Here is a 14,904-nt window from a genome sequence, read left to right on the forward strand (position 1 = left end):
CCTTGGTTTAACATCTGGTTTTGGCATGCTTGCTTCTTCACAATGATGATGTGTAACCTGGATGTTTAGTATTGATGTTCACAATGGCAATGATAAGGTATTCATTCTCTGGGAATGTAATCTGGCTTTCGTGTGTATTTGGATGCCCAGTATTGGTCCTTGCTTTGATATATGAATCTTTTAATTAATATGGAACTTATTTGGTAAAATCTTGATTTACATTTGAGTATTCCATTTGACCCCATTATTTTTGTGTTTAATGTTGGGGCTTGGACCGGGCTTGATCCCACTTGGGTCGAGGGGAGCACTTAGAGGATTTGGATCGGGTTGGAGCAATGGGCCTCGCGGGCAATATTGGGTTTTTGTACATTTGTATAAATTTCATTTTTTAATTTTATTATTTGTCATGTATTCTTGTAAAATGTAAGTCTTGTAATAGTGTAGCAAAAATAGTGGATGTAAAATAGAAAATGCATACATGATATTCTAGGATGTTAGAAGCATATAGAAATGAGGAATTGATTTCGTGAATGATGATGGCGTTAGAATGCATGCTTAGGACTTTGATTTCTCACACTATGCCATGATGTTTAGATGTATGCTAGGATTGTTTGAATGCCATGAAAATAAATGCAACGCGTTAGTCATTAGAATTAATCTAAGCCGTCTCACTTTAATAAACACACCAAGATTAATTTACGGAACCGTTATGTTTTCTTTGAATACCAAGGAGCCTTCAAGATATTGGGGTTCCATTGGCATTCATCCAAAACATTTGGATTTCGTGGACCCAGAAAGCAAATATGTTTTTAGGGATTAGGAGAATTTATTTAAGGACCCAAAGGGGGGTTTAAAGATATTTGGCCCGTCCGATGGGCCTTAAATGGATTCTTTCTTTTCTCATAAAGAATATAATTGTGAGTAAGGCTTGAATTGAATATTTTTTCATCGATCGTGGGCCTTTTTGGTGCATCAACCAAGTTCCCAAAAATCTCTTCTCCAAAACCATCAAAACCCATTCCCATGTTTCTATCCAAATAGCCTTTTTTCCAAATCATCCAAAACATCAAAACCCACTCCGATATGGACTTTTCTCATCCAAGACCAAGTAAAACATTTTTGGCCAAGCTGGGAATGACCATAGTGATCCCGTGCACCCTTTTTCCTTCTTTTTATCAAAACCCATAAAAATAAGATTTTTAAAATCAAATCTTGGTCTAACATTAATGGAACATTTCCACCCATTTGATAATACATGATTTTCCGGGCATATGGAAAACTCATTAAAACATTTGGGATATACAATCATTCCTCACATCAAAGTAGAGACAAATAGGGAAACATTTTTTTGAAGGTAACCATTTTCGGGAGTTGTGGGGTGCCTAACACCTTCCCCATGCTCAATAGACCCCCTTACCCACTTTTTTTCGTAGACCAAAATGGATGTCCAATTGCATCCTAAAAATCAATTGGTGGCGACTTCATTGTTTTTAAGCCGGTTGCTTCAGCTGGCGACTTCACTGGGGATCATGGTTGTTGTACCAAAGGGGTCGGGCCTTGTTGTCTTGGTGTTTTCCTATTTGGTTGATTTGTTTATTTTGTTGTATAATAGTCTTTCAACATTTTGAGGAATCTAATGTGTTTGTTCATGATTGTAGATAAAATAACAGGTTTTTGGTTTCATAAAATTTGAGTGTTTGTTAAGGATACGGTGGTTCCCCCGCACACACATCACTATTCACATGCACACAAATGGCCCATAAAAACCGGGTCCTACTAGTGACTAGTGAGGGTTGATCTTTGCTTTTGATGGATTTTGTCCTCACGTAAGCAAGGAAAAACATCCTCCTGGATTGACGTCCCTTCAAGATATTGGGGGATGGGTTCCACTTCCAGATATGGGGTGTGAACTAACCTGATCCAGTGGCCTCTCGCGTAGCCGCGTTATAGTTAGATATGCCACCTATATGCACATTAGATAACCCTTAGATCTGGTTCGAGACCTTCAGAAGTTTGTAGGAACCTGATTTTTTTAGGAACAATGGGGGACTCTCCTATCTTTGACTCTATTTATTTCTTGTATTTTTATTCTTCATTTCATCAAACCACACATGTACATCTTTTATACACTTGCCATGTATATGTTAGCCTAGGTTGTACCCATGTACATGCTTGTTAATCATCCATACATGTACATATATACTTTTCATATACATAACTATTGCACATATAATAGATCAATTTTTTTAAATCATCTTGTTAATTGTAAGGAGTACTTAGGATTTGCACAAATGATAACCACATGCATGCATGTTCTTAAAATAAAATAAATGAGGACTAATGTCATTGTTTTCAAAATGCACAGAAAATCATAAATAATCATAGCGTCCAAGAAGCACCATCGACACCCCTATCAGACTCGCCTACAATCAAGAATTATTGAGAATATGGAGCAGGAAACGGGTGAGCATAGTCAGAATCAGGATATAGCTGAACTGAAAGAGCAGATGGCCTTATTGATGAAGAATATGGCGTTGCTAATGAAAGGAAAGGGAGTAGTTGAAAATTCTGAAACACCAGAGGTTCCTGAGAATCATTTGCACCAAGAAGTACCAGTTTACCCACCGGGGTTCACTCCTGTGCGTAACCAATCTTTGCCTGGTTTGCACCAGCATCAGTATGTTTCTCAACAGGCAACGACTCAGAACCCAGCTTACATTCATCAAGTTGATCCTCCTGGGCATGAGAATCCCTTCCCAGTCGGTGCTGATACTGCGGGAACTTTTATGGGCCGGGTAGTAACTGAGGGAGTTCAGAATGAAGAAAGTAGCTCAATGGATGCTATCAAGAAGTTGGAGAAGAGATTAAGAGCCATGGAGGGTTTCAATGCTGTAGGGATGCTGAACCCAGCCAATTTGTGCTTGGTGAAGAATTTGAATGTTCCACACGACTTTGTGCTGCCAAAATTCAGTTTGTTTGATGGCACTGGAGTCCCTTTGGATCATTTAACGATGTATTGTCGGCGCATGCAGCCATATGCAAGCGATGAGAAAGTGTTGATGCATTATTTCCAAGATAGTCTGACTGGGGCAGCCCAAAGGTGGTTCAATACCCTTAATCCTTCATTAGTAGCTTCGTGGGAGGATTTGGCTGAAATGTTTATGAAGCAGTATAAGCATAATGAAGAAAAGATCCCTACCATTTACGATCTGCAGAACACAGCAATGAAGAGTGGGGAAAGCTTTAGGGAATTCGCCCATCGATGGAGGGATTTGGCAGCCCAGATAGTTCCACCCCTTTCAGAAAAGGATTTGTTGAACGCTTTCATTGATGCTCTCCAGGAGCCTTATACTTCCAATTTGGCGGGAGGTGGCCATAATAACTTAGCTGATATGATACAAGCAGGGGAGCGAGTTGAACGATGCATGAAGAGAGGTACTCTGCATTATCCCACCCTTGATAAATCAGACCCAGTTAAAGCAAGTAAAGGCAAGAAGGCTGAAGTGCATTCTGTGAATTTTGATTCAAATCCAGCTGTTTATGGTGTGCCTACTTCAGATTATCGCCCTAGAAGCAATGCCCCAAGGATGTCAAGCCCAGGAGCCTACTATAATCATACCCACACCCAAAATCCTTATCCACCCCGATTCAATACACCATTACCCAGTCAATACTCGCAAAACCCAAACACTTACCAAAACGTCCAAAACCCAAACACTTACCAAAATTTTCAAAACCCAAACACTTACCAAAATCCTCGTCCAAATTTCCAAAACCAAAGACCCAGAAGGCCTGTTGAGCATTTCGATCCTTTGCCCATAACTTATGCTGAATGCTTCACGAAACTTCAAGCGCAAGGAGCAGTGGCTCCTGTTCCGGGACGGGTCCACCAACCTCCATATCCCCATTGGTATGATCCTAATGCTACATGCTTATATCATGGAGGTACACCCGGGCACTCAACTGAAGGATGTTTACAGTTCAAAAGGATAGTCCAGGGAATGATTGAAGCGAAATGGCTGGATCTTAGTGCAATCAATAAACCAAATGTCAACAACAATCCATTGCCTAATCATGAGAAAGAGGGGGTGAATGCCATTGAAGAAGTTTGTGCTACAAAAAGATGGGTATCAGAGATTGCAATGCCGTTGGGCCAGTTGTTTATGGTGTTGAGGAAAGAAGGATTAGTCGAGGAAGTGGCAGTGGATGTGCCCGTTCAACGTGGACTTTTTGATGACATGAAGACTTGTGAGTTCCATAGAAGACAAAGGGGACATGCTATTGGGGATTGTTGTGGCTTTCAGGAGAAGGTACAAGAGTTGATGGATTTGAAGATAATAAAGTTTGAGGTGAAAGGCCAATCGAATGAAGTCAGTGTTATAGGAGGATATTATCAAGGGCCTAGGCCGAACCGTGCTCCGCAATTTGTCTTGCAGTATTATGTGGAAGATGCGCCACCAGTTGGGCCACTCAAACCAAAGATAGATCCTTTGTACAAGAATGACAAGGCTGTGCCATGGAATTATGAGGTTGAAGGAAAGCAAGGAGAAATGGTAGATAATATTTCTGGTGTTAGTGGAGTTACCCGGAGTGGGAGATGTTACACGAGAAATGAGCCAGAAGGGAATCTGGTAGTGGATCTTGAAGTTGAACGCAAAAGAAAAGGGAAAGCAATACCTGAAGTTGAAAGATCAAGTTCTATTCCAGAAGAAGGTCTTTTTGTACGCCCAGAAGAGAAAAAGAAAGTTGTAACTGAAGTGGAAGTTCAGGAGTTCTTGAAAATTATTCAGCAGAGTGAGTACATGATAGTGGATCAATTGAAGAAAACCCCTGCAAAGATTTCGATCTTGGAGTTGATAATGAGTTCTGAACCGCATCGACAAGTCTTGATGAGAATGTTAAATCAGGCGTATGTATCAGACAAGATTCCTACAGACTCTTTTAATGGCATTGTGGGAAATGTGTTGGCCTCTCATTTGTTGTCCTTTACTGAGGATGATATTCCGCCTGAAGGGATGGGGCACAACAAAGCTTTGCATATTTCAGCCATGTGTCGTGGAAAGGAATTAGCAAGTATTTTGGTGGATAATGGGTCATCGCTCAATATTTTACCAAAGGAGACTTTTGAAAAGTTGCCGATTGACAGATCTTATTTAAGACCAGTGCCGATGGTAGTAAGGGCATTCGACGGAACACGTAGAGAGATTATGGGAGAAATTGAAATACCTTTACAGGTTGCAAGCGTAACTTTCAATGTACCATTTGTGGTAATGGATATCTCACCAACCTACAGTTGTCTGTTGGGACGACCTTGGATTCACACTGCAGGAGCCGTTCCCTCATCGTTGCATCAGATGCTCAAGTTTGTTCATGATGGAAAGGTTTATATAGTAAAAGGCCAGTCAGAATGGATGGTTGCTAGTTTGTCTAATAGTTCTCCTATTGATGCTCCGGCAGAGGGGGTTGAGAGTTCATTCCAATCTTTTGAAATTGCTAGTGCTAGCTATGTGAAGGAAGGATTCTCTCCCTTAAAGCCACAAGTATCCAAGGTTACGAAGAATGTAGCAAAATTTATGTTGAAAAAGGGGTTTCGCCCGGGAGAAGGACTTGGTAAGAATCGACAAGGAATTAAGAAGCCAGTAGAAATGGTGAAACATCCAGAACGTTGGGGCTAGGGTTATAAGCCAACTAGGGTTGACAGGAACCGTGTGCAGGCAGAAAAACAGGCAAAGAGGTTTGCTCGTCTGGAAGGAAAGGAGCTGGAAGTTGAAAAGAAACCGATTCCTTGGCTTTATGACAGTTTTGTGTATGGAGGGATGCAGAACAAGATAAGTTTGGCTGATACTGGGGCAGTTTTTGGAAAACTGCCAGTTGAAAAATCGGCTGATAAAACTGGGGCAATTTTGGCAAATATGTGTGATCAGTTTGAAGACTTCCAAGTTACTGTGGTGGAAGAGGAACAGAGTTCGGCTGCTAGACCTTGCTTTGTCATCTCGCGTCCTTCAAATTTCAAATTAGGCAACTGGACCAGTCTGGAGCTCCCAGTATCTCTCAAGAACTTGCAAGAGTAATCCCGAGTGCACTACCATCGTGGGCCCAGCTCACGGCCTTCGTTTGGGTCTTTTGTAATGAGCATGCTTTACTTTGCTTTCAATAAATTTTATAGTATGGCGATTGCATGTTCTATCTTTGTACATATTCCCTTTTCCATGAAATGAGAGTCTTTTGATAGTTATCCATGGCTAGGTTTGGCAGCACGGTTATAGGGCCACGTTTGTGTTACGGTTGGACGTAACGGGCCAAATCTGTTTGTTGCAGCCCATCAGGCGTTTCGGCCAGCCCACGTTCGTTGGATGACGTTTTAGCCCACGTGAATTTCTCGTCCCAGCCCACAATACACACACAAGTACGCGTTTCTTCATCTCCGTTATCGCGATCTTACTGAATCCATCCACAACTGAGCTCGGACACCTCACGTGAACCACGGTGACTCTGCTGCATATACACTCAGCTACGACGACGGGATTCGCGACGAGCTCAACTCAAATCAGGTATGTGCTCGATTTGGCCATTCAATTTCTTTACCGTTGTTGTTGTTTGCGATGTGAGGGTTAGGGATTTCGGCCAAATCATGTCTGCCTTTAGGGTTTGATAGAGGTGGCTCTAACACATAGCTCTTGCTCATACGCTGGTCTCGGGATTGCACTCAATAATTTTGTTAAGAACATGATTTCGTCGAATCGACGAGTCCTTTTTGCTTGCCTTAAGCGGTAGTCATCGAAAGATAATTAGAAAAAGAATTTATCTTGTGAGGAGGAGGAATGCATGCACCGAAAGATAATTAGAGAAAGAATTTATCTTGTGAGGAGAAGGAATGCATGCATGAGGGACTGCACCATGCTATTAGTGTTAGAATTCTCTAATGCATTTTACACAGCAAAGGATTATAGGTAGGTTGTAGGGTATAAGATTTATTACTTTAACATGTTCTATAACATTTATTCCAAATGTTCTACTGTCTATATGTAAGTTGGATTAAAAAATCTGTCATATGTGCTATAAGATTTATTCCTTTAACATGTATATTCAGTACTTTTCATCAACTTAATTAATCTTATTCATCTACAGTTAGTATGTATTGCCTTAATTTTCATGTTCTCTTGAGAATATTATACACATTTTCTGAATATTGGATTATTGTTGATGATTAAGTAAACAAATGTAGGGCATCCGTGTTTGCACTGTCTTCACAGCATGTGCATGATGTTTGGTTTATCTTTAATAATAATATTTGGTTTAGCAAACTGAGTTTGCGTTGGTATGGTGATTAGTGTAATTTGTGTGTCAATAGAATTAGGGTGTATATTTTTATTTATTGTATAGCTGTGTGCCTTAGCATATATATTTGTTGATAAGTTATAAACATCGCCCTTGTAACGTAGTATGAGTAATACAACCACACCTCCTGCACCATCAACCCAAGCTGCAGACAAGGCCAATTGGGACTCTTCCCAAACCAAAGTGTTTGTTGATCTTTGTGTCGAACAAGTAAATGAAGGACGTAGGCCTGGTTCACACTTCACCAAAGAAGGTTGGCAGAAGATAGTGACTGGCTTTTTTGAGAAAACAGGGAAGCGATATGATCAACCACAATTCAAGAACAAATGGGACAATCTGAAGAAGGATTACAAATTGTGGAAGAAACTGCGTATTCATGACACTGGGACTGGATGGGATAGTGTCCGTAACACTATTCTTGCCGATAATGACTGGTGGGAGAAAAGAATTCAGGTAAATATGTTGATAAAGTTTTATGCATGTTTTGGACACTTTAAATGTATATAGGTTGCTGTTTGAATTTTTATTTCAATAAACTGTCCCTATAAGGAACTTTATACAATTTGTTATGCATAAATGTGATTGTCTCCATGTTGGATATTGATTTTTGGGTACTTACGTCATCAATGATGATTTTTGTGAGTGTCTAATATGCCACTGTATGAATTTTATGTCAATTTTATGGACCTGAAATTGAAATTTATGCAATGTGTTATGCGTATAGGACATATGAAGGAAGTTATGTGAATGATGATGTGATTATTGCTGCTGTATGACACTGTCAGTTGTTGATGTCTACTTTAGGACCTTATGTCAATTTTTTTTCCTAAACTGAATACTAATATGCTTTGCCTTATTTTAGTATATAAGCTGAATTATATCATTTGCATATGTATGCTTTACGTGCTTCAAAAGCTCTATTTTATATGCAATATAAACATTGAATTCTATCCAATATTCTTCTAATACATTTCAGGAAGACAAAAAGGTTGCAAAGTTTCGAAGCCAGGGACCAGAAAACCTTGAGCAGTTGGAGGCACTATTTGATGGACTTGTGGCCACTGGTGAATTTGCAATGTTCGCAGGTGCATCTAACCAAAATGCTGGCCAAACTAATCAAAGGACCAGCGCTGGAGAAAATGTGGATAATATCCATCTCAGCTCTGCTGCTTCCAGTGATCCAGAGTTTGACATAAACATTGAGCAAAGTAATGAAGTAAGTAGCTCCCCCACTCCGCCAATTCGCCAAGTTAGGAGGAGATCAGTAACACCAGGGAGCCGTGGGAAGAAGAAGCGTAGGGCATCCGCGTCTGATTATCGAGAAGACATTAGCAAGTCCTTGGGCAATCTTGTGTCCGCTGTGAGCAGCCGGACAAATGCAATTGCCGGTACCCCTATTTCATATGCAAAAGCTGAAATTGCTGACTGTATGAGAATTTTGGAGGAAATTCCAGAGACTGCCGAGATGGGAGATTTGCTAATGTTTGCTCTTAAGTTGTTTCAGAACAAAGATCATCGTGAGTACTTCACTGCCATGTTACGCAGGGACTGGCAGCTTGCATGGTTGAAGATGATGTACGCGGACGCAAAGGCGGGTGGGGCAGGAGGCAGTGACTGAAGAATTTAAGAAATTTTTTTGAATAAACAGTTATTCTATCTTGAGAATTGTTTATGTTTAAATTTCATACATCTTTAAATCATTAGATGTTGACAATAGTTTTCCATTTCAATAATCGTAGTTGTTATGTTTATTGTGATTGAATTTCAATTGTTAAATGTTTGGACTTACTTATAATGGTATTGGCAATCTTGTTATATAATCTTAATATCGATTTGTCTAGTTTTAAACAAGAAGTTAATTCCATTTGCTTTTGACAGGATATGGATATATATTCCGATGTAACTGAGCAGTTTATTATTGAAGAACTAGCGGCTATTACGGGGGTGGCACTTGTTGCGGCCGGTGAGGCTATGTTTCATAATCAATGTACACCTTGTTGGACTTCATGGTACACAGGCCATATGTACATGACAGACTTGTTACGTGGTAATAGAAAAAAATGTTTGTCTGTGTTGAGGATGGATAGAAGGGTGTTCAGGGACTTGTGTAGTGAATTGAGCACGAGGTATGGCCTCACACCATCTCGTGAAGTAAGTGTAAAGGAGATAGTCGGGATGTTTGTTTACACGGTAGGAAATGGTGTCGGTAATCGTACTGTGCAAGATAGATTCCAGCATTCTGGAGAAACAATCCATCGCCAGTTTCATAATGTATTGAGTAGTTTGATTCGGATGTCAGACGATATTATCAGACCAAGGGATCCAACATATTCGACAGTCCCGAAGTACATAGAAGAAGACGACAAATATTTTCCATACTTTAGGGATTGCATCGGGGCAATTGATGGTACACATATTCATGCGTCAGTCCCGAATGATGATCGGACAAGATTCATTGGGCGAAAAGGCGTGACCACGCAAAATGTGATGGCGGCATGTGACTTCGATATGATTTTCACATATGTGTGTGCGGGTTGGGAGGGATCGGCGCATGATTCGCGAATTTTTAGTACGGTTCTCTCTAATGGAAACTCAAAGTTTCCCCACCCTCCCCCTGGTAAGTCATATGAACATATTTATTATAAACTAGTATTTTAATTCAAATTTCGTTAGTAAGTAACATTAACTGTCCAATATGTTACAGGAAAATATTACTTGGTTGATTCAGGATATCCGAATCAAAGTGGATATCTAGCACCGTATAGGGGACAGAGATACCATTTAGAGGTATTCCGAAATGGTCCTGATGTATCGACACCACGGGAAGCCTTCAATCATGCACACTCATCTCTCCGTTCGGTTATTGAGCGCACATTTGGGGTGCTAAAAAATAAGTGGCACATTTTATCAACAATGCCCCCTTACTCATTTCGCACTCAAGTGAAGATTGTGGTTGCATGCGCAGTTTTACATAATTTCATACGATTGCACGCAATGGATGACCCGGACTTCACTGCATATAGTGATGATGACCACAATCTTCATGTATCAGGCATGGAAGCCAGTACCAGTGGAGTTGGAGCGAGCACTTCGGAGGACCAACCATTCATTGGTGAGGATCTAGAGATGGCAGCTCTCCGCGATATGATTGCGGCAGAAGTGTTTGCATCGTACTAGATTATTATTATTATTTTTTAATTAACAAATGTCATCAAATGATGTAAACTACTTTATTTTAAACTATTAGGGCAAATGCAATGGTTGGTAGGTAATGGGGATAGTAAACTGTATTGGGAAATGTGTTTTGCTGATGTGGATAGGAATGGAAATGTATTGTCTCTTGCCATTGTACAATGATGTTAAATAGATATTGGTTTAGTTAGTTAATTTTGGTGACAAATGTTTGAATAACATACAACAATATATATACTATTCAAAATGATTTTCTATAAAATTACATTAACCATAAATAATTATTTTAATTAATAAAATTTTACAACAAATAAATACAATATTTAAAAAAAAATAGTAAATGATGGAAGAAAAATTTTAAATTTCATCCTGTCCATTTTGTGTGTGTGTGTATATATATATATATATATATATATATATATACACATATATATATACATACACATGTATATATACATGGGTTTGGGTCTTTTAAAAAAACTAAAGAGAGAGATGGGTCTTGTAATCGAAACAGTATCACATACAAAACAGTATCACATACAAAACAGTATCTCATACGAAACAGTATCACATACAAAACAGTATCTCATACGAAACAGTATCTCATACGAAACAGTATCATATACAAAACAGTATCACATACGAAACAGTATCTCATACGAAACAGTATCATATACAAAACAGTATCACATACAAAACAGTATCACATACAAAACAGTATCTCATACAAAACAATATCTCATACAAAACAGTATCACATACAAAACAGTATCTCATACGAAACAGTATCATATACAAAACAGTATCTTATACAAAACAATATCACATACAAAACAATATCACATACAAAACAGTATCTCATACAAAACAATATCACATACAAAACAGTATCACATACAAAACAGTATCTCTTACAAAACAGTATCACAGGAGAGAGAATAGGTTTACAGTTGATGTTTGTGTGGGCCCACACCAGTCCAGCAATTTGAAGCCCCAATAGAAGTCTTTGTTCCCAAAATTGGTCCAGCAACTTTGATTGCCAAAAAGTCCATCATTGTATGGATTCAACCTCTCCATTTCCCATTAAAGATCCATTTAACCCATCCATTCTTGCCCTAAAGCCCACCATTGCATTTGCCCTTATGCAATGTAAACATTTTGTTAATTTATATTAATATTATTAATTATCTAATATAATATTTAAATTAGTATTATTAATTATATAATATTATTACTTTATATTAATATTATTAATTATTTTTATACTCAAAACACGAAACTGCGGTTGACCGCACCACACCACAGTTTTAAAAGTAATGCGCCAAACAGTTTTTTGCGTTCCAACTCACCTCACAGCACCACAATTTTATAACTCACAGCACCACACCACACCTCACAGCACCTCACAGCATTCCCAAACAAGCCCCATATTCATGTTTCTTCATTCCCATTTGAGTTTTTCTTCTCCATTCTCAAAGCCATTTTATTCACTTCTTCAACAGGATTGAAAATGATGATAACGAAGATGACGAACTTAATGAACCAGATTTTGATGCACCCATTAGCAATGTTGAATCTGACTATGAAATAGAGGAAGAAATTGGGATTTTACCTGAAAGGTTAAGACAAGTCAATCAAGAGGAGAAAATAATACAGCCACATCAAGAGGTAACAGAAGTTGTTAATTTGGGAACTGAAACGGAGAAAAAGGAGGTTAAGGTAGGAGCTGCCTTCGAAGGAGAAAACAAGAAGAAATTGATAGATTTATTGCATAGTTACCAGGATGTCTTTGCATGGTCTTATCAGGATATGCCCGGTCTTGATACAAGTATTGTTGTTCACAAGTTGCCATTGATTCCAGAATGTACCCCAGTGAAACAAAAGCTAAGGAGATTGAAAGCAGATATGCTTTTGAAGATAAGAGATGAAGTGAAGAAGCAGTTCGATGCTGGTTTTTTAGCAGTGGCTAGATACCCTGAATGGGTGGCAAATATTGTACCTGTTCCCAAGAAGGATGGAAAAGTGCGGATGTGTGTCGATTATAGAGATCTCAATCGTGCAAGCCCGAAGGATAATTTTCCGCTTCCCAATATCGATGTTTTAGTGGATAATACAGCTAGACATTCAACTTTCTCTTTCATGGATGGATTTTCGGGTTACAATCAGATCAAGATGGCACCAGAGGATCGTGAGAAAACGACTTTTATTACCCTTTGGGGAACCTTTTGCTATAAAGTCATGCCGTTTGGTCTGAAGAATGCTGGTGCTACTTATCAACGAGCCATGGTCACTTTGTTTCATGACATGATGCATAGAGAAGTTGAAGTATATGTCGATGATATGATAGCAAAATCCAAAGAAGATGAAGATCATATTGTGAATCTTAAGAAGTTGTTTGATCGATTAAGGAAGCATCAATTGAAGTTGAATCCAGCTAAGTGCACATTTGGGGCGACCTCGGGGAAGTTGTTAGGTTTTATTGTAAGCAGGAAAGGAATTGAGGTAGATCCTGATAAAGTGAAGGCGATCTTGGAGATGCCACCTCCTCGGACAGAAAAGGAAGTTAGGGGTTTCTTGGGAAGGTTAAATTACATTGCCAGATTCATTTCACAGTTGACAGCTACTTGTGAACCTATTTTTAAATTGTTGCGTAAGAGTAATTCTACTGAGTGGAACGAAGATTGTCAGATTGCATTCGAAAAGATCAAGCAATACTTGAAAAGTCCTCCAGTGTTGATGCCTCCTGTAGCTGGCAGGCCGCTTATTCTCTATTTGACTGTCTCGGATAGTTCGATGGGATGTGTGCTTGGACAGCATGATTCATCTGGAAGGATAGAGCATGCCATTTATTACTTAAGCAAGAAGTTTACTAGTTGTGAAGCAAATTATTCGATGTTGGAGAAAACTTGTTGCTCTTTGGTTTGGGCTGCACATCGGCTTAGACAATACATGCTTTATCATACAACGTGGTTGATTTCCAGGATGGATCCTATCAAATACATTTTTGAGAAACCTTCTCTTTCAGGGAGGATAGCTAAATGGCAGATGTTGTTATCAGAATATGATATTTTGTATGTTACACAGAAGGCAATCAAAGGGAGTGCAATAGTAGATTATTTGGCAGATGGAGCAATTGATGATACTCAGCCAATGGATATGAAGTTTCCAGATATTGATGTCATGACTGTGTCGATAGAAGAGGGGAATCAGAAGGATTTGGCAAAATGGACTATGTTGTTCGATGGTGCTTCTAATATCGTAGGATGCGGAGTTGGTGCAGCTTTGATATCACCTGAAGAGAATGTTATACCGTTTACAGCTAAGTTATATTTCGAATGTACTAACAATGTGGCTGAGTATGAAGCATGTACGATGGGAATTCAAGCTGCTATTGATATGGGGATTAAAAGGCTACAGGTTTATGGTGATTCACAGTTGGTGATTAGGCAATTGAATGATGAGTGGGAAACCAAAGATGACAAGCTCATTCCATATTACCAGCATATCAAAAAGTTAGTCAAGTTTTTTGAGCGGGTTGAGTTTGCTCATATCCCAAGAGAGGAGAATCAAATAGCGGATGCTTTGGCAACTTTGGCGGCAATGTTTGATGTAGACCCAAAAGGGGAAGTGCAGGTGATTAAAATCGAGAGACGAGAAGTTCGAGGTTACTGTTCAAATTTGGAGGGAGAGCTTGATGGTAAACCGTGGTATCATGATATTCAACAGTACATTGAAAAGAAAGCATATCCATCAGGGGCATCGGAGAATGATAAGCGTACCATCAGGAGACTGGCAGGATCTTTCTTCTTGAGTGGAAATGTTCTTTATAAAAGGAATGATGGGGTAGTTTTCTTGCGTTGTGTCGATATGGCGGAGGCTAAACTAATTATGGAGGAAATTCATGAAGGAATATGTGGGAATCATTCCAGCGGATATGCAATGGCACGGAAGATTATACGTGCAGGGTATTATTGGTTAACCATGGAGAGGGACTGTATAAGTTATGCAAACAGATGTCACAAGTGTCAGATTTATGCAGACAGAACACATGTTCCAGTTAATCCATTGCATGTGTTGACATCACCATGGCCTTTCTCAATGTGGGGATTAGATGTTATCGGTCCAATTGAGCCGAAGGCTTCTAATGGGCATCGGTTTATTCTGGTTGCTATCGATTATTTTACCAAATGGGTGGAGGCTGCTTCGTATTCTAATGTGACAAGTAGCGTGGTTGTTCGGTTTTTGAGGAAAGAGATTGTTTGTCGATATGGAGTCCCAGAAAGAATTATCACTGATAATGGCACGAATTTCAACAGTAAAATGGTGAAGGATTTTTGTGACCAATTCAAAATTTATCACCATAATTCGACTCCT

At 39.2% G+C, this 14,904-nt stretch overlaps 2 protein-coding genes across 2 annotated transcripts; both read left to right on the top strand.

Moving 5' to 3' along the window:
- The first annotated feature begins 6,393 nt into the window (after positions 1-6,393).
- Positions 6,394-9,100, top strand: LOC120003720 (L10-interacting MYB domain-containing protein-like). The gene is made up of 3 exons (XM_038852774.1): positions 6,394-6,551; positions 7,443-7,791; positions 8,315-9,100. The coding sequence occupies exons 2-3, from the start codon at positions 7,444-7,446 to the stop codon at positions 8,954-8,956; spliced, it is 990 nt and encodes a 329-aa protein (XP_038708702.1). The 5' UTR covers positions 6,394-6,551; position 7,443; the 3' UTR covers positions 8,957-9,100.
- Positions 9,101-9,219: 119 nt separating this feature from the next.
- LOC120003570 lies at positions 9,220-10,649 on the top strand. The gene is made up of 2 exons (XM_038852588.1): positions 9,220-9,955; positions 10,043-10,649. The coding sequence occupies exons 1-2, from the start codon at positions 9,220-9,222 to the stop codon at positions 10,513-10,515; spliced, it is 1,209 nt and encodes a 402-aa protein (XP_038708516.1). The 3' UTR covers positions 10,516-10,649.
- The last annotated feature ends 4,255 nt before the right edge of the window (positions 10,650-14,904 follow it).

The sequence above is a fragment of the Tripterygium wilfordii genome, chromosome 8 (genome assembly GCF_013401445.1).
Source record: "Tripterygium wilfordii isolate XIE 37 chromosome 8, ASM1340144v1, whole genome shotgun sequence".
NCBI classification, from domain to species: Eukaryota; Viridiplantae; Streptophyta; class Magnoliopsida; order Celastrales; family Celastraceae; genus Tripterygium; species Tripterygium wilfordii.